The 20,918-nt window shown below is 30.3% G+C and overlaps 1 protein-coding gene across 3 annotated transcripts in view; it reads left to right on the top strand.

Moving 5' to 3' along the window:
• Positions 1–445: 445 nt before the first annotated feature.
• Positions 446–20,918, top strand: part of LOC127708048 (uncharacterized) — a 68,298-nt gene continuing 47,825 nt past the window's right edge. Inside the window, exons 1-10 of one of the 3 annotated variants that reach the window (XM_052212845.1) lie at positions 446–463; positions 1,311–1,343; positions 2,578–2,622; positions 3,232–3,314; positions 3,657–3,728; positions 4,812–4,932; positions 6,577–6,668; positions 7,076–7,144; positions 8,108–8,255; positions 9,389–9,500. In XM_052212845.1, the coding sequence (XP_052068805.1) occupies positions 1,316–1,343; positions 2,578–2,622; positions 3,232–3,314; positions 3,657–3,728; positions 4,812–4,932; positions 6,577–6,668; positions 7,076–7,144; positions 8,108–8,255; positions 9,389–9,423 (693 nt within the window). In that variant the 5' untranslated portion in view covers positions 446–463; positions 1,311–1,315 and the 3' untranslated portion in view covers positions 9,424–9,500. The other 2 variants (XM_052212842.1, XM_052212843.1) reach the window with 2 other exon arrangements.

Genomic DNA, 20,918 nt, shown 5'->3' with positions numbered 1-20,918 from the left:
ATTTGTTTGTCATAATGTGTAATTCGCCATACTGAAGAGTGATCTTGAGATGACAATTTTCGTAGGAGATATAAATTTTGACGATTTTTTGGACTATTGACCAAAATAACACAATGTGAACGCAACCCATCTGAGACAGCTTTACAGTGGTTCTCTCCGGCACTCCAGCTTTCTCTATCAATAAAAAACTGGCTGCTACGATATAGTCAAGAGTGCAGGAATTGGCGTTGAACACCAACAATCTATCAAATAATTTAGCCTCCCCTATTCTTAATGAAATTACAACAGAAACATTGAAACATCTTAATTTTCCTAAACGTATAGAAGAACGTGTTTCTCAATTCAAGTTGATTCCTGATTGTTATACACTAAGAAAGATAAATGACGCAACTGGAGTAAGATAAGGCTAATATAAGACAAAGTATGATAAGTCGAAGTTCACAATTCACGATCCAACCTTAAGGTTAGTTACACTTATGCATGTTCGTGTTTGTTTTTCTGTTAAATTTAAACTATACAACGATGGGTTGAATTGTCATCTACATAAGTTTTTTTTTTAGATTTTGTAAGCTATCTTGACATAAGCCAAGTCAATACTAATGTACACATGTAATTCAGCTTATGCAAATACATAAATTACAAGTTTTGGTGAAATAAGATATGTATTTTATTCAAATCCAAAAAATAGAAGAAGGCAAAATAAAGTACGAAGTTGAAGCGCATTGACGACCACGAATTATGAAAGGTGTTTCCAAATGCAACACAGGTAATCTTTTCCTGGGATTGAAAATCCTTATTATTTCGAAAAATTCATAGTTTTGTAAACAGTTGATTTATAATTATGACAAAAATCAGAAACCTCCACCAGCAGTAGCATCGACCCAGTGGTTGTAAATAAACTTACCATAGATACCTCGATCAAAATTTTGAAAATAAGAATAAAGTGCCCACAAATTAATCTTATCTTTTTTTTTTAACCTGGATGAACATACTTAAAATATTGTTCTTATAAAAATATAAGGACAATATCCAATTGATTCATTATTTACTTATAGCGCAGCATTATTGCATATAATTTATTATCAACTCATTCAGTCTTTAAACGCAAGTAGTATGTAACCTTTCATTTCCTTTATTCCCAATAGTAGAAATATGAATAAATCAATTACAGTAATAAATATGAGAGCAACCTGAAAAGTAAAAATGGAAATATATAGAAGACGGATTATATGTTCTTCTTTTTGGAAGGTATTTGTAAGAGAGGATACACACAAATGTAGTCCTGTGTTATGTTTAACTTTTTTTTACAGTTAAAATGGCCGGACGACACGCCTTCATTACTGGTAAGTTTTGTAAATTCTACACGTCATCATCTTTTTCGATAAAATCAAAATCCACATGAAATATTTGATGCTGCTGATGTTCATGATGAAAGTAATACAGTAAACGTTATTCAAAGATTTATTAGGGGAATTTTGTAGAGGTTGATTAAAATATTGCAAAGTTGATACTTTCTTTTATTAAGAAACAAGGATTCCAAATCCCTCAGGCAAATTTGACCTTAGATGGATTTAAGCTATTGTGTTTAGGCTTCCCTTAAGTCATGTAGCTTCACACGTATTCGAGATCTTAAAACAATATGGCTTTTAAATTTTTGTGTTAATTGTTCATGATGACAAATTTATAAAGTGTTATTTTTATCATCATCAAGAGTTCAGATATTTAGTTTTTTTTTGGAATATATTATCTATTGGATACTTCTCTAAAATGCGTGATATCTGCGATGAAAGAAAGACTAAATTATATATTTGAATTCCCATTTTAACAGAAAGGAATAATTTCAGATACAAAAGATATGTTCAGTAACAGTGCGGGAAGATAGGCATTAACATATATCGTTGTAGAACTTATGATACTCTTAATCTTAGAATTTTATCACTTATTGTCCGGGAATGACAATCGAAAAAGCCTTGCATCTACATGATCTACGACTAGGGTTTACTCACCGCTGTGCTTAATCGTGGCCTATAAGTAAATTGAAATTAAATTAATAATGTTTTTTATATTGTTTTACATTTATTTCTATTTATTCAATTTATTCTACAAATAAGAGAGTCAAAACTTGCCTCTTTCTAATAGGCTTAAGGTAAATCAATCATTAAAGTTGTTGAGGTACAATTATTTAAAGTGACATTAAACTAAAAACAGAACAGCAAATATATTTCATCACGACATGCGGTTATAATTAATATTATTATTATTACATTATTATCATTGTTGTCGTCCAATGGATGAATTATAAACTATAAAACATTTTACATGTTATACTAAGTAAATACAAGAAATACGTATAGAAATAACTTATAAACTCCGAAAGCCCACTATATCATTTACAAACTATCAGCAAATAAAAAAGCATGTATTTCTCTTAATTGATCATTATCTAATATTGTTTTAACTGTTAATTCATGTAATGATTTCAATGATAACATATATTTAAGTTCTTGAATGTGCCTTAACTTCATTCATGATGATATTCGTATGCTTAAACATAACACTCAATATTCTGCTTTACAGGATTAGTAGCCATTGTTGGTTTATTTTATCTATCAAGTGTTAATGGTAAGTTACCTTTAATGTTATTCTTTCTGTACAGTACATCACAATTGTCAAATAAAAATGATCTTATATATGTATGAGTGTACAATTTTGTTTCAAATAGAAGAATTCGAAAAGAGATTCGGAAATGACGATACAAACATTTCATTTTAGGAAAAGACAAATCCCGCTTATTAAAAAATCTACGCTGATTAAAGCACAAAAAGTTTTCTGAAACTGACATTTTTAAGATGCTTGAATTTTTAAAATATTTGTTTTGTGTTTTAAAGACAATTGCCTTCATTGAGGAATCTCTTCTTGTCATCGTGTTCTCAAGAAAATAAAAAGAACCTTGCAGTTCTCCTTGACTTTACGTTCCGCGATACATATGATGTCATTCAATTGAACAGTTCAAAGTTGGATGACTATTTTGATTGCATTCATTCCATTGACCTGGACATAAAAGATACACCAGATAAAATTTAGTTCGCTTGATACCCTTTTTAACATCAAGGAATCGACAAGGAGGCTACACAAGCTACTATTTTAAGAAACGACAAGACAAATACAAGTATGCATCTTTATATTAGAAATGACTTATTATGAAATTCTGATTGTATTTTTATTTTTTAGGATTAACATGTTTGTTTTGCGATAGAGCTGTTAATATCACAGACTGTCTTACACAAAAAGCTTCATGCAAAGACAACGATGAGGTAATGCATTTGTTTTAGCATTTTCAGACAATACAAAACGGATAATTCACTTGTACAATAATGTCAACAACGAGACTGAGAAGACTCTTGTTTTTGTTGAAAAAAACCAGTTTATTAACATATTTAACGAAATATGATTGAAAAGAACTGCAATTAAGATTCTATTCAAATTTTATTGGTTATTTGGTTTGACCAAGCTGAATTGTACAAAAAGTTATAAATATTTATTTGAAGTATTTCAATATATAATGGCATTGAAGACCAAGTTCGTTAATCTTATATACATTATGTAGTCACGGTTCATAAGTAACCACACGAATTAATAATAATGCATTTTTTCAGCAATGTTTCCTCGACAAGACTATTCTTCCTGATCTAACCTCTGTATTTTCAGCTGGATGCAGATCTCAACAAGTAGGTAATATTCTCGAAATGACTTTGAAACAGTTGAGATTTTATTTTCATTGTATAGCATATCATGTCATGTATCTAAGTAGGAATAGAAGAAACTTTATATGATATAAACTTATGAAAACATGCATGTTTTCAAGTTTAACTATTTATTTTACAAACATTGAAGAGCGAATAAAACTCAAAATGAGAAAGACAACACCAGTAGATGAATTTCAGTCTTAAACGGTCATTTTGAGCTTAACATCCTTTGAAAAGTCAGGACAATATGAAATTAAGTTCAGTTGTTTTTCAGACAATTCAGGATGTTGTTAATGTTTACAGGTAAATAAGAAACTACTGAACAGTCTGAACATAGACTGAACTGATCTTAATTGACTGTAACCGGATTCTCTGAACAGTACTGTATTGAAGTCGGAAAATTGGCGGAAAAACTGGAAATGACGTAATGATTTATTGCTCTGTCTTTTGAGAGCTGTTTAAGATCAAAATGATTGTTTCAGATCAAAATTGTGTTACTAGTGTAAGGTTTGCCGATTGGTGCTATATATTCATCTTTATTGGCCAAATTCCGTTGACACATCCAGTGGAACCTGTGAAAATCAGGAATATGATACAAATGGTTATATAGTCAGATTATGAGTAATTAATTGCATAAAACGAGGAACATTTTCGGATTTGATATATGAAAAGGATACACAAAAATGTTTAATGTTTTATTATTTAAATCTAATTTATTTTAATGGATTATTTAAAGTTTAAAAATGTCTAATGTAGAAGTGTTTCTGTCCTTGATGTACTGTTACTTGACCTACTGAAAGATCAAATATTTTGGTAATTTCGAAACGCTTGCCTTAAATCGCATGTTTCAAGTGTAATTAGTTGGCACGTGCATACACTCATACATGAAAAAGTCCAAATTGGTTTACCTCTTGAATATATGTTTCTCTGGTAAATATATAGAAAGCAAACACTTCAGTTATATGGAAACGATTAACATTTTGCCATCGTAAAACAAATGATTAATGAAACTGATAATATTAAGCTTAAAGAAATGCATATTCAGTTTGATTTTGTTTTGTACAGGTGTGCAAATTGATAGCCAGTGCAGTTGGAAAAAGAGATTCTGTGGCTTGTGCACAGTGTTGTTCTGGTCCAACTAACAACGCAACATTAATTCCATGCAACGGCTACCTATGCAATCAGAGTAAATATATTCTTAAAAAATACTAGCAAAATTAAAAACCCAACAATTTACAAATCCACCAAAACCCTAATGTCATCGACGATAACAATTATAGGTCAGCGTCCAACCTTCACAAACAAACAAAACCATACCGTTACAAAGTAATCGGCAAGATAACATGAAAAATGACTCAGACGAGAAAACCAGCGCCCTATTTTATGCTTGAACAATTACAACAAATAAAGGAGGCAAACACCAACGACATCAGCTGAATTACAGACTCCTGACTTTTTACAGACACATAACGAATGTTGCGTGTTAAACCTGGTTGACAGGGCTCATCTTCACTCACTCATGTTAGATGTGGAATAAAGGAGATGATTGCAATAAGATATCATATATTAACCCTAAGTTTTATTAATGGAAAATCAAAATTCCTTTAAAATGGTGTAAGTATGAAAAACAAAACAAATAAACAGTGCGTTTCATAGATAAATCTGTATGTTACTTCCGAAAAAAACAATTGGGCGTTGTAGTTTCAGAACAAATAATCAAATTGATTTTTTACCTGCATTTTAAAAAAATAACATAAATACTAATATCCTCATAAAGACATTTTCACATTGAGAAACGCCACAGACATTCATTGTTTTATCAAAATTCTTGGACATTTATTGTAAAAATGTGTATCTGGTGCTGTTAGATAAGTACCGTTCATCTTATAAAGACACAAAGTCACTTAAAGGCAAAACATCACATACAGATACATAATCACATAGAGATAAGTAGTCACATAAAGACAAATAGTCACAAACAGAAAAATGTTTATAAAAGAACAAATAGCAACACAAAGACACATTTTTACATGAAGACAACTAGTTTCATAAATATTATAATCCACACGAGGACAAATAGACATATGAAAACAAATAGTCACTTACAGACAAGAAGTCACATAAAGACAAATATTCACATGGAAACAAAAAATCACATAAAGATGTATAGTCACATGAAGACAAACGGTCATATAAAGACAAATAGTTACATAAAGACAAATAGTCACATAAAGACTCATAGCAACATTATGACAAATATTTACATGGAGACAATAGTCACATACCGATAAAAAGTCACAAAAAGCCAAATAGTCACATAAAAACAATTGACAGAGAGGGACAATTATTCAGCATACATCCATCATATGACATTTTTCAAAAAAGTGATAAAGTGAACGCGTATGTGTTTTATTTGTAATGCGTTTGCATATACAAAAGGAATTTAGGCATCGAAAATTAATAAACATTGTATATTTGTATGTAAAAAAGTATGCAAAAAAAAATACAAGGTAAATTCAAAAGGAGAAAGCCCCCTTCCAAAAACAAACCAAAATTAAAAGCTCGATTATATCAACCAACGAAACAAATAGTAAACAACTCTCATATTTCAGTCTTGGCACAGGCATTTTCTGCATAAAAGTGTTGGTTAAACCTTGATTTATAGCTTGGATAACTTCCTAAATCGTTTTACCTGTATCTAAAAGCCAATTTATATTTTGTTTAATTCGTAGCTAATGTCCTTTTAAAGCGCTGGCATATTATTATTTTTAACCGAGCTCACTAAAACAACGACATATTGCTTTTAAAAATCTTTTTTCAACATTTATAGATCCTCAACCAGCAGGATCAACTTGTGGAGTGTGTGACAGGGTCAGTGATCCAAAAGATTGCTCTGTTGATCAACAATGCCAACCAAATGAGGTAGGCAATATTTATGGATTCAAGTGTATACGTTCCTTTTTCAAAGAAACTATTAGACCATTCCTACTATATTTCTTCAAATGAGTTCTATTCATTGTTTTACCCTTTAGAATTACACAATAACAAAATAACAATAATAATGTATCAATTTCAGTCAATTCAATATTTCCAAAATCGGTAATCACAACTTGAAAATTGGAATAAGATTTTAAAAACTAACAGTTTCTAATATAGAATCGTCAAAAAAGATCGGGATATTATATCAATTTTAAAACATAAAATCATTTTATAAAAAAGACACACAGCAATATTTCTAAAGGAAACAGAATATCAGTATATTAATATTATTTCCAATCTTATGTTTATATATAATTAACTTGTTATTTTCTAATAAATATATTGTATAGGTTTGCAAGGTCAATACCCTCTATACTGGTGGTGGTTTAAAGTATGAACTTGGATGTGAGCTCAAAACTGTAAGTTTTTGTATTAAGGTATAAGACAAGCTGAGATTTGTTTTAAAACGTCAGAGAATGTATCACTTCGTATCAATTATCTTGGATATAGGCCATCATAAGTTTTTAGATATATGCGTTTTAGATAAATAAATAAATATGTATTCAGATTTTTAGGAAAACAGACATCCATCAAATTGAATAGGTATGGGGTCGTCTCAAATGACGATATTGCACAAAACAGGAAACAATTAAATAAGTCTATAGATTTGTGCAACGATATTGATAAAAAAATATTTATGTTTGAGTGAGATGAAGTGATTTCGTAATAACAAATATTAAGGCACAACAAATTAATTGTCTTCGTCAGCGTCAATCTTTTTGAAGAAACATTTTGAAAAAGGATAAATATTGGGAAGAGGATAATTTTCAAACGTTTGGTCTCGAGTGTACATGTGGTGACTGATTGGAGTATTATTACAGAAACACAGGTCACGCACTAGAAATCATACATGTATTTTACTGTTTTTCAAGTAAAGACCAAATTTACGTATTATATCATTTTACAGTTGGTTTTATAGATTTCAGCCTCGGGTATTTTATTTTAATATACTTTTAATAATGTAAGCCTTAAATTTCTAATATTGAATATTAATTGTCGAATTTTTATACGTAAAATATTTAGGTTTGAGATTAAAATTAAATATGTTGTATCTTAATTTGAAATTATGATACTAAGTTCGAAATTCAATATTCGAAGGCCTTCAGCAACCAATTAAAAGACAATAAAACTTCCCGTAGTAAATTTTATTTTTGTTAACTATTCGATAAAATAAACTTGATTCAAATTAAATATACATCGTTTCGTGCTGACATACATATACTTGATAATATCATTATATATATTGATATGCATGAAATTTTGTATTTTACAATTATATGTTATCCTCCAAATCAATATAAGAATGTTGTATGATTTTGCAGATATGTGATAAAACTTTGAAAGAATATAAAAGCACTCATACTACAGTGTCTACAGGTAGAAGAGCCGACCACGGAGATATTACGCTATGCTCTGCCTGCTGTGATACTTTAAGTTGTAACAAAGACCAATGCTCGGAAGTAATTAAAAGTAAGATGGTAATTTCTTAAAGGGCAAACAGTTTTAAACTATAAAAGAAAATAACTGAACAAAATGGAATAACTCAGGAGGAGCAAACATTTTAAAGGGGTAGGGTTGTCAAGACCCAAATTTAGAGCAAATTTTAAACTAATAATAAATGATCTTAAATCAGCCTTTACATGCCTATGGTGATACGTATTCAAGAAAAAAAAACATATTTCAAATTTAATGAGTTACATTTTGTACCATAACAACAAACCATGATGAAATTAGTATATTTTGTACAATTTTTTTTCTTCTTTTGTTGTAACTTTTAAGCATATCTTGGATTAAAAATGTATAAATGCACCAAAATCACAACTTTAATGTTTGGATATACCATCTGTTAATAGATTGCATTCTTCCTTTAAACATTATCTATACAATTTATATTTTAACAGATGATGATGTCGTTTTTAACTTCTTTACATACAAAATGTAAACAGATATAATTACAGAACATAATGCTTCAATATTCCCCCAAAATGTAATTGTTTAAAGCATTGATCAAGATTAAAGCAAAATTAAAAAATCCTATAATAAATGAGGTCCTCGAATGTGCAATGCTGCACTCAGAAATTACGGTTACTCTCGAAATGCATATTTTGAATCCATTTTGACTTTTTTGCATATAAAATTAATTTGTATTTGATTCTAACATATATTCATTACGTAAATTGTAGAAAACAAATGTATTCAATTACGTTTTTATTGTATAACTATTATTATGTACGCCTTTATGAAAGCCAAAAGTATAATACATTGTTTGAGAAGTTAAATTCAAAAAGGCCTTTATAGAAAAGCCATTACCGTCCAAGTCTAATTTTCCTCCAGGGAGTTAAACTTTAGTATATGCACAATTATATAATATTTTAAATTTTGAAATATACATACAAAACTATCATTCAAAATATTTAAACAACGAAGCACTGGCTACTTGGCAAATGGTTCTTCTAAGTTTGATAAACCTAATCCAGTTTTAGCACAAACACGTATGAAATGAAAACCGTGGTGCAGCATGTGTTTATGAAAAACATATTTTATGTAAAGTTATTTGAAAGTAACATATTTTTTAATCATATTTAATGTGTTTTCTTTTATAGCTCAGATATGTCACAACTCAACTATTTGTGGTTAAGAAACACAAGGAAGGATTGATTACACAAACATACTGCTTCAGTTCAACATTGTATAATAAAATGGTTTTGAATTTCATTCTTACATTTTCTAGGCATCTAAAACATATGGTACTACAATTTCAAAATAAGAAATGATATGAAAGCAATAAAATACCATAATAAGGACGGATAACACTATAATTGTTAAATGAAGAATCAAATTTAAGGCAAACTATTATGATTGACAAAACGTTAAACAGAAGAATGACCTTTGCGTACCCCAAAAAACAAGCCTCCATCTGAAAGATCTTACGTGATTTAAGAGGCTGCCACCAAATGTGTTGCATATGACAAGTAAAAAGAAATCAATGACAAAACTTGAACACAGAATGAAAAACGGGAACATGTCTGTGATCATTTGTGTAAAAGATATAGTGTAACGGTGAATCAAGTCATGCTAACTTATAAAGAACCAACTTTGACAATATGTCATTCATCTTAAAATATTCTTTGTTTTAACTTCTGATTGCATATTTGAAGAAGAAAAATTCAGTACAAGGAGAGTAATTTAGAGTAACTGACGAAAGGTATTAAAAACATACACCCATCATTATCATAATTTCTATATCACACTAAGAAAAAATATAAAGCCTGTATTAACACATCTGAAGTATCATAGCTATTAACACTAATTCCTCCTTCTTGAAAAGACATCTTATTAAAATTATTTATTTGTATGTTAGTTGAATAGCCAACCATCAAAACTTATTTATAAAATTAATGAGGTTTGGTATGATTGCCAATGAGACAACTATCCACCAAAGTTCAAATGAAAGTGGTTGTAAGCAAATATAGGCAACCGAACTATGAGAAAAACCCATACTGTATAGTTGGCAATAACAGGCCCCGATATGAAAAATATGAAACATTCAATTGAGAAACCTAACGTCCTAATTTATAACAAAACAATTTACGAAAAAACAAATATGACAGACATGAAGCAACGACAACCACAGAACTACATACTTCGACTTGGGACAGGAAATTAAAGAATGTGACGGGATTAAACATGTTTGAAGACACCAACTATCCCCTAACTTAAGACAGTTTGTGTAACAGTACAACATAAGAACAAACTATTTAAATCAGTTGAAAAGTGCTTAACTCATCATATCGAATCAAAGGAAAAAAAAAAAAAAAAAAAAAAAAAAATTCTATAGATATGTTTCTAGTTTCATTGTTCGTATCAATTTTTACCACACTAGCTTTATTTTATTCTGATTTGAAAATCTTATCACAATTTGAAAACTTTATACGACGTTAGTCCTAAAAGTATTAGTGAAGATTTGCTTTATCGTCACACAAGACAAAATTAAGAAAACACATCAATATCATAGATAGATAGGACAGACAAAATCAAGACGGTAAAAAGAAAAATAGACAAAAGAGTTCCGAAAACATGCAAACATTGAGAAATAAGCACCATCCTAAACTTCACATGAATGCCAGTGGTCCTGAAGGGTATGCGTAGATATCCAAGTATCGACCATGTTATACATTATACCCCAAATAATTGTAATACGTAGCATACAGATCTCTGATGTCATATTGTACACCTGTAACTGTATTTGTTATCAGGATATCCTCATATTAGAGTATCAGAATAGAAGGAAATATTAGGTGTTTGCAAGTATCTTTGGAAAAGAATTATCAACGGATACTTAGCTGATCCGTAGTTATAAAAACGTATAATAAAATTTCCAAACTCAAAGACAAATTCAAAAAAAGAAAGTCAATATAACCTCGTCCTTTCATAGTTCGTGATATTCAACTTACCTTTTTAGATGCATGTGATTCCTTGTGTTATGTCATTTTGTTTTTAAAGTGTGAAGCGGTCATTTAAGTGTTTTCTCTCCATTTACAACTTTCCATTTAGTCAAAACAGTAACAATACAGAAGATACCAAGAGGTTAGCAAAGATGTGCAATCTAATACCTCTCTTATTCTTTCTTCCTCTGTCTTTTGTTTTGTCTCTCGTCGCGCGTGCTGATGGGTAATCAGTAATGGTGTAGGATTATTTGTCAGAAAATTTCCGAATCGTACTGAAGCGTCATTTTAATTTAATAATATGTTCAGGGGTAAACGGATTCTTAATACAATAACCTCTTGGGAAAACTGTCCTCATTTCTTTTAGACTCTACGCCAAAAAATGTTCATATTTGACCAAACTATCAAATAATCTAGCCTCCCCTATTCTTATTGAAATTACAACAGAAGCATTGAAACATCTATTTTTTCCTAAACGTATATAAGAACGTGTTTCTCAATTCAATTTGATTCCTTTCGTTAAACATTTAAAAAGATAAATGACGCAACTGGAGTAAGATAAGGATTATATAAGACAAAGTGTTATAAGAAGTTTACATTTCACGATCCAACCTTAAGGTTAGTTACACTTATTCATGTTCATATTTGTTTTTCTGTTAAATGTAAATAAAGGCAACAGTAATATACAGGTGTTCAAAAGTCATAAATCGATTGAGAGAAAACAAATCCGGTAAACTATTTGGTTGAAATATCATCTACATAAATTTTTTTTTTTAGATTTTGTAAGCTATCTTGACATCATCCAAGTCAATACTAATGTACAAATGTAATTCAGTTTATGCAATAAATAAATAAATAAAGTTTTGGTGTAGTATGATATGTATTTTTATTTAAATCCAAAGATAGAAAAAGGCAAAATAAAGTACGAAGCTGAAGCGCATTGACGACCACAAATTCTGAAAGGTGTTGCCAAATGCAACCAAAGGTAATCTATTCCTGGGGTTGAAAATCCTTAGTTTTTCGAAAAATTCAAAGTTTTGTAAACAGTTGATTTAATTGATTGCTGTCATATTGACGTATAACCCACATCTCCTACAGTTTGAGTTCCGTTTGATTACTTTTAAATCAGTTTATGACAAATCATAACTTAAAGGGTTATTGAATATTGATTCATTGCTTTTCTTTCCCTCAAGCCATGATTCAGAGGAAGATTACTCGTTGATAGATGTACCTAAATTCATAGTACATAGTTAACAGAAAAAAGTTTTCCTTTGCAGTCTTTAACTTCTCCCCTCCTCCCACAATATTTCAACAGTATTAAATTTAAAGATATGTCACATCCAAACGAAGTCTGGTTGATTTGCAACTTATATTTTTTTCCGGTTTTGGCACATACTTGATATAAACCTCATTAAATTCGATCTAAAAAAATAGTCACCATAAAGGATAAATATTAAAAAAAGTCTAAATAAATTCCATTGAGCTCAAAACTAATCCAAAATCCGATTTCAATTATTTGGTGATTCTAAATTGAGCTTTCTATCTATGTTTTTGTTTACAAAGTTGTTAATGGATTAACTATGTCGTAATTGCTAGGTCAGTGGCGGATTAAGGTAGCAAACAGCGCGTACGCTTCCCCTTTGATTGGAAAATATATAATTTTATCATCAAATTTGTTTTACCCTCTCTAAATTAGGCGTTATTTCTTCATCTGTATATCACATGCTGATGAATTAGTCTAAATTTCCATCAAATGTTTAATAATATTTCTTTTTCATTACTTTTTTTATTCTTAATATATATATTTATAAATGTTGTCTATTTCTTATATGACAAGCCCACAGTAGCAATGACCTTTTGATGATCAATTCATTGAAAAAAAACTATGTCGACAGTGTTCAAGCATCATCGCATACAGGTTTGTTTTATAAGAGAGCTGATTGAATAAAAGTGATAGATCGCCACGCCTACATTAAACTTGTGTACAATCAAATGCATTCAGAAACCTGTCAATAAAAAAAATACTGCAAACATGGTAAAGTTAGAGATTTGATTGTGTATTCGATATTTGAAGAAAAAAAGTTAGATAGCATACGTCTCTGTAGATAATTTCTATTCGTTTAACATCAACGTCGTGTAACAACCCTCCCCCTTTCCCGTTTTCGCCTTCTTATTTTTACACTTTCTTTTTAAACGGCGAAATATAAAATATGACCGTACTGAAAGTTTCTGAATTTAGCAAGAATTCTATATAGCAACGTGTGTTTCCCGGGAACATCATATTGTCAAGATTTGACAGACCTCTGAAAAAAGTTAGATCATACAATTCTCATCTACCGTGTGCAGAAAAAAAACACCAAATTATATTTGCAAATTGGGAAAGATTAAGAAAAGTTGTATGTCCGTACTAAAAACCTTCTGCAATTATTTGAAATCAAACAAAATATATGTTTCTCTCTGCCTGAATGCAATCGTTAACAATTTTTCATTATTCTTTATCTATTAGCAAAATATTAGAATGCTCCTTAAACTATAAATTATTACAAGACAGACTAAGGATAAAATACAAGTGTGTACTACCATCTAGTGAAATGAGCTTTCCATAAAGTAAAACTGATCATTAATTCACAACCGTCCATGTACATGCAAAACTCTGGATTCTTCTTGATATTTTACCTGAGAGATCATAAAAGACATAACAAGAACTTCGATGGCAAAAATGAAACAATAAATGTTTCTTTTTGTAGACGAGTAGCAAATTGAATAAGGAAATTTTGTTGAAATAAAATTAAAATGTATGCACATCTTTCTAAGAAATGTGGCACAAACACGCACATAGAGTTACTTAGATGCAAAAGAATATTTATATTAATAGTAATTTACGACTATTTTATAGATTAAAGGATTACCGGTCGAACACGACACACGATTCATGATTTCCAATGTACATAATTTAAAACAGGTTTATTTATTTTTGTCTATAGATGCTTGGGTATGATCGTTGAATGTTCAGCGAACAATATACATGATATGCAGGATGATATCAATCGAAAGCAAAAGAGAAAGATTTAATTTTTGAAATCAGAGCATTTCTTAAATTCAACATTTAAAACAGTTTTTTTAAGCACCAGCATGCATATTTTGATTATATAAATATAAAATTGAGAATGACTTATGTAATCATCATTCTATCTAACAATTAGCATTGATAGTATCGGCAGCTTTCTCTCCCTGAGTGATCCCCAAGGGTGACTGGGGAATAGAAATACGGTCACTACAGGTCTTCTTCCGACCGGCAGTAAAACCATTGCAAAAGTGGGGCGTCCGTTTGGCTTTGCGGAATGTATCAAGTAGGCAGCCAAGTCCGGTCAGAATGGGGACGTTAAATCCGATGCCTCGTGTAGAGAGCGTGTCACGCTCTCTTCACGTTAAGAACCCTTGCAAGAACTCTTTGAGGGGTCCGTGGGTGGCCTGTTGCAAGGCTAAATTTTCCCGTGGTAGTCCAATTTTGCCGACCTGCAACCCAGTTGACCTCTATTACTGAACCTACCTATTGTATTTATTGTTCATTTGTTCTCGTCCTGAACATACATGAAATATTGCCACTGGACGCTAAGCAACCAACAATCAACCAATCTCCCTGAGTGCGGGAGGTCCCTTTTTAACGGCAAACGGACAGAAAGTCACAGGACAAAAAGTTACAGGATAGAAAGTCACAAATTTGATAGGACAAAAAGTCACAGGACAAAAAGTCACAAAATAATTTGTTGACAAATGTTTGAATATATAAGAGAAAGTCACAGGACAAAAAGTCACAGACAAAAAGTCACGGACAAAAAGTCACAGGACAAAAAGTCACAATTCATTTATGATTATATAGATAGTGTGTGACAATCCGTTTCGGTTGACTGCTCAGATAATCCGTTTATTGAAATGTAAATAACTTTTACCAAACATCTGTCATCTGTCAAAAATTAAAAAAAAAAGTAAATCAGATACTCAGAATATATTTTCCCTGACAAATATGTATATGGCTAAGAACAATTATTTTACATTACAGACGAAAATGTCTAAGAACATTTTTGAGATATATTACTAATCATTATATCTTTACAGACGGAATGAATAAATACATTATTACTTAATGCCAGAAAGCACGACTGAAAGTTTTTTTGACTTGCACACTTTTCGGGTTACAACAATTATACTTTCCTTATATAACTAATTAAATGTTAAAAATTCTATCAGAAAAAAAAAATGAATTGTAAGTTTGCATACGTTATTTAATTAAATAGACATACAATATTGCATTAAAAGACCACATCAAGGGGGAGCAACCCCCGATAAACATTACGAAAGGGTCGCCCGTTTTGCATTTGAATATTTAAAACCTTAACACGACTGAACACGATCTTACAAATCTAAACAGCATTTTTTCCTTTGGTCTGATTTGATCTGAACGTGGTCTGATCAAGTCTTAATCGAACGCTAGAACAATCTGTCTTTTTTATCTTGACATGACTGAACGGACTGAACACGGTATATCGGAACAGCGTAAGAGAGGATAAACACAAATTCAACCCTGTGTTATGTTTAACTTCTTTTTTACAGTTAAAATGGCCGGAGGACACGCCTTATTTACTGGTAAGTTTTGTAAATTCTACACGTCATCATCTTTTCCGATAAAATTAAAATCCACATGAAATATTTGATGCTGCTGATGTTCATGATGAAAGTAGAACAGTAAACGTTATTCAGAGAATTATTTAGAGAATTTTGTAGAGGTTGATTAATATGTTGCAAAGTTGATACTTTTATTTATCAAAAAACAAGGGTTCCAAATCTCTCAGGCAAGGTTTACCTTAGATGGATTTAAGCCACTGTGTTTAGACTTCCCTTTGGTCATTTAGCTTCACACGTTTCGAGTTCTTGACACATTTCCGCTTTCAAATTGTTAACGTTAATTGTTCCTAATGACCAAATTTATAAAGTGTTATTTTCATCATCATCAAAAGTTCAGATATTTTTTTTGACTATAGTTTATCTATTGGATAATTCTTTTGAATGCGTGTTTTATGCGATAAAAGAAAGACTAAATTACATATTTGAATTGCCATAATTACAGAAAGAAATAATTTCATATACTAAAGATCTATTTAGTAACAGTGCGGAAAGATAGGTATTAACATATAAGTAAATAGAACAAAATAACCAGAATTGAAACTAACCAATAAGATAAAATTGCTTCCAATAATAATAACAATAATAATATTAACAATAACAAAACATGACATTATGACTAATTCAACTTTTTATGAAATAGATGATCAGATATAGGATAAACACATTTACAGCTAGATATATCATTGCTAGAAAAATAAGCTTGATGAAATTACTTACATATAAGTATAACGTATATAAATAAATTTAAATATGCATAAAATATAGCCTTAAGTAGGAACCACCGAACGACCATCACATGTAACTTTTTCTAAATGTTATCAATTTAATACTGTAGTAAGATCTTTGATTACTGTCAATTGAATATTTTACTTACGTCTGCTCAACCATGCATACAAATATACAATCGCCAGAGATACATTTGCTTTTACAAGAAACAATCTAATCTGTACAGATTTATGAGAGACGATAGAAACAAAAACAACATGTATATTGTACACTTAAGATAATTCATGAATTTTTAATTATATAGCACAATTGTAGTATTATTTACAATATAAAGTTCGTTTTTTTTTCAGAATAAAAATTACTGGTTTTGACACCTAATATTAAATGCAAAAAAATACCATTTTCTGAGAGCCTGTAAAATTTTATAAAGCGGACAACATAAAATTTCATGATTTTCATCTTCAACAATATCAAAACAATCAAAACAACACCTCTCTTCCAGTTGGGAGTTTTAAAATCTCACAGTTTCGAGTCTAACAGATGCCATCTCACATTTAGATTTGGCAAAAGCACGACTATCACTAATAGGCCAAAACAATTTTCAATAGGTTTCAACCAGATAGTTTTTTTTTAATACCAGTGCGCTAGTTTTTCATAAGTAAACCAAATTAAATTCAGTAAACTGTTTTTAACCATGAAATATATATATATATATTATATTGCTTTACATTTCTTTCTATCTTTTCAATATATTTTACAAATAAGAGAGTCAAAACATGCCTCTTTCTTATAGGCTAAAGGTAAATCAATCATCAAAGTTGCGGAGATACAATTATTTAAGGTGACGATAAACTTAAAACAGAACAGCAAATATATATCATCGTGACATGCGGTTATAATTAATATTATTATTATTACATTATTATCATTGTTGTCGTTCAATCGATGAATTATAAACAATACAACATTAAACATGTTATACTAAATTAATACAAGAAATACATATAGAACTAACTAATAAACTTTGAAAGCCCACTATATCATTAACAAATCAGCAAATAAAACAGAATGTATTTCTCTTAATTGATCATTATCTAATATTGTTTTAACTGTTAATTCATGTGATAATTTAAATGATAACACATATGTAAGTTCTTAAATGTGCATTAACTTCATCCATGATGATATTCTTATGCATAAACATAACACTCAATATTCTGCATTACAGGACTAGTAGCCATTGTTGGTTTATTTTGTCTTTCCAGCGTTAATGGTGAGTTACCTTTAATGTTATTCTTACTGTAGTCCATCACAATTTTAGAGATACATTTTTTTTAAATAAAAATGATCTTATATATATGAGTGTACAATTTTGTTTCCAATAGAAAGATTCGAAAAGAGAATTGCAAATGACGATTCAAACATTTCATTTTAGGAGAGGACAAATCCCGCTTATTAAGAAATCCACTCTGATTTAAGAAAAAAAGGTCTCAGAAACTGACATTTTTAAGATGCTTGAATTTTCAAAATATTTGTTTTGTGTTTTAAAGACAATTGCCTACATTGTGGAATCTCTTCTTGTCAGCGTGTTATAAGGTAAATAAAAAGAACCTTGCAGTAATTCTTGACTGATATTCTGCGATACATCTGATGACATTCAATCTGAACAATTCAAAGTTGGGTGACTATTTTGATAGCATCCATTCCATAGAACATGAAATAAAAAATACACCAGATAAAATCTAGTCCACTTGATACCCTTTTTAACATCAAAGAGTCGACAACGAGGTACACAAGTTTACGACAAAAGAGATGTTTTAAATCTTCCTATTGCGTACCTTACTGTGTAGCAACAATCAAACAGCGCTTGCATATATAGATAGATAAGTGTAATATCGCCATGAGTAGCACGATGGTGTCATTAGTGGGACATGGACTGATTACCCTTCCGCTCTCATGAGATAATCACCAATTTTTGTATGGTTCGTGTAACTATATCTTTAGTTTCTGTGTAGTGTATTCTGTGAACTATTGTTTGTCATTTTGTGTTTTTGTTTTCTTTTGATTTTGCTATGGTGTTGTCTGTTTTTTTTTGTTTTTTTTTTTACCTATGGTATTTATTTACCCGCTCGCTATCTTTTCTCTGTGTTTGTTTCTTTCGAAAACCCAACGTATTTGATTTCCTAACACTCTAAATTGTATTTAGTAAACATTCATTGTTCCAAATACGACTTTATTGAATCGACCAAAGATTAATATGACATTGTCCTATTTGTTAACATCCATGAAAATGAGTTCAGTACTTTAATATAAGCTGTCATAACAAAACCAACATTTCAGTTCATAAATACAAAATATATAAAAAACATGTTCTTGGATTAATTTGCACTTCTCATGAGTGCAAATTGGAACCACACTTTTTTTAACGGTAGAATCATCAAATTTGGCAATAATGTACCCCTGGGGATATGTAACACAATACAAAAAAAAAAAATTGTGTGGCTCGCCTGGTTCGGCAATTGGAATGAAAACAGTGACAAAATCCTGTAGTATATTATTTTCTCCCATAGGATTTTTAAAAATCCTACAGGATTTTGAGAAATCCTATGGGATAAAGTCATAATCCTGTAGGATATTTCAATATCCTATGGGATATTTAAATCCTATCGGATTTATTTATCCTATAGAAAAATTTATCTCCTATAGATTAAAATTAATATCCTACGGGATTTAAAATCCTGTAGGATTTTCAAAAAAAGTATTAAATCCGATGGGATTTTTTTTATCCTATAGGATTATCATGAAACACTATTTCTCAGAAACAAATGTCCCTTAGGATTATTTTTTCTCCTAAGGGATTTATTTTGTCCTGTGGGATGTTTTTTTTCCCCATAGGATAATTTTTCTCCTACCGGATTTTATTCTCTCCCTTAGGATAAATTTTGTCGTGTAGGATACTTTGTTCTCCCTTAGGATAAACTTTGTCCTATAGGATTATTTTTTTCTCCGATAGGATAAAATTTGGATACGTTTTGTCATCTAAGATGGTTTTGTCAGTTTTGTTGGTATTTTACAAACGTTTACAATACTGTTATGATTGTCAATGCAAATAATTTGTGTGGTCCAGACTAAGGAGCATCATAAATCAATAGGAAAGATATTAAGACAATAAAAACTGTTTAGTTTGTATTGTTGGATTGCAGTCTCGTGTATATCACAGCGATTCCGAAATGATTTACTTTTATCAAATCATTATTTTTTCATTCTTATTGGTGAATCGTACTAAACAAAATGAATGACATTTCAATATCATATAAAGTTGTCGTTAATGCAATATATCCAATGGCTATTTTCGGTTATTTCCGTTTCGTTCATGGATTTTTTTCATTGATATTTGCTGAACGTTTAGTGGCAAATATTTCATGCATGTTATTGACGACCTTGAAATCTTATAAAGACCATACCATACGAAAACAGTTAAGTAAATCTCCTCCAACAATTAAAGATTTAAACAGATTGTAACACAACTTCTTATCAAAAAGACCTAGATGCACAGGGTCCTTGAGAATATTCAGATAAATGTTCAGTGTGGTTTTAATTATGTTGTTTGCCTGCACTACGTGACAAGCAAATGCAAAAAGTAATAAATGTTCTCTGTCCAGTCCAATTGATTAATAAATAGTGTTTTGTTTGTTTGTTTTAATTCAAAACTGTGCCTGTTAACTTCAACGAATAAAATCGTATTAAAAAGGCCTAAATGTGATATATGTAGAATCTAGTAATGTAGGTTTGAGTGGCTCGATCAAAACTGGTATAGATGAGATATTTTGGCAAGATTGACAATCGTTCTTAAATTGAAATACAATGTATTACATGAAAATGAACACTTTTATTTTAGTCTTCCGTCATTTCCTTCACACGTCTTAACTAAGAAATCGCCCCTTGAAAATCTATTCTTACATGTCTTAGTTCCATAATAAATTAACATAATCTTATATGATAGACCGTGAACAGTAGATCTAAGAACGAAAGAAAAAAAATTAAAAAAGAAATAGATATTACTGTTCATTCGTGTAGTGGTTTTCAAGGAGATAACTGAAAAAAGCCGTTAAATTTTCCATAATTATCGAAACATATACATGGAAATATTACTTTATAGCATTGCGCAATATCTTGCCTTCGTATACTGTTTACAAGGAATTATTTATGAAGTTGTTTGATAAATGTTGTTTGTTCTACGTCTTGTGGCAAATATTTCATATATGTTCATAACGAGAAC

The sequence above is a fragment of the Mytilus californianus genome, unplaced genomic scaffold, assembly GCF_021869535.1.
Source record: "Mytilus californianus isolate M0D057914Y unplaced genomic scaffold, xbMytCali1.0.p SCAF_7, whole genome shotgun sequence".
Taxonomy (NCBI): Eukaryota; Metazoa; Mollusca; class Bivalvia; order Mytilida; family Mytilidae; genus Mytilus; species Mytilus californianus.
The sequence above is the reverse complement of the archived record's forward strand: the minus strand, read 5'-3'. Positions and strand labels throughout refer to the sequence as shown.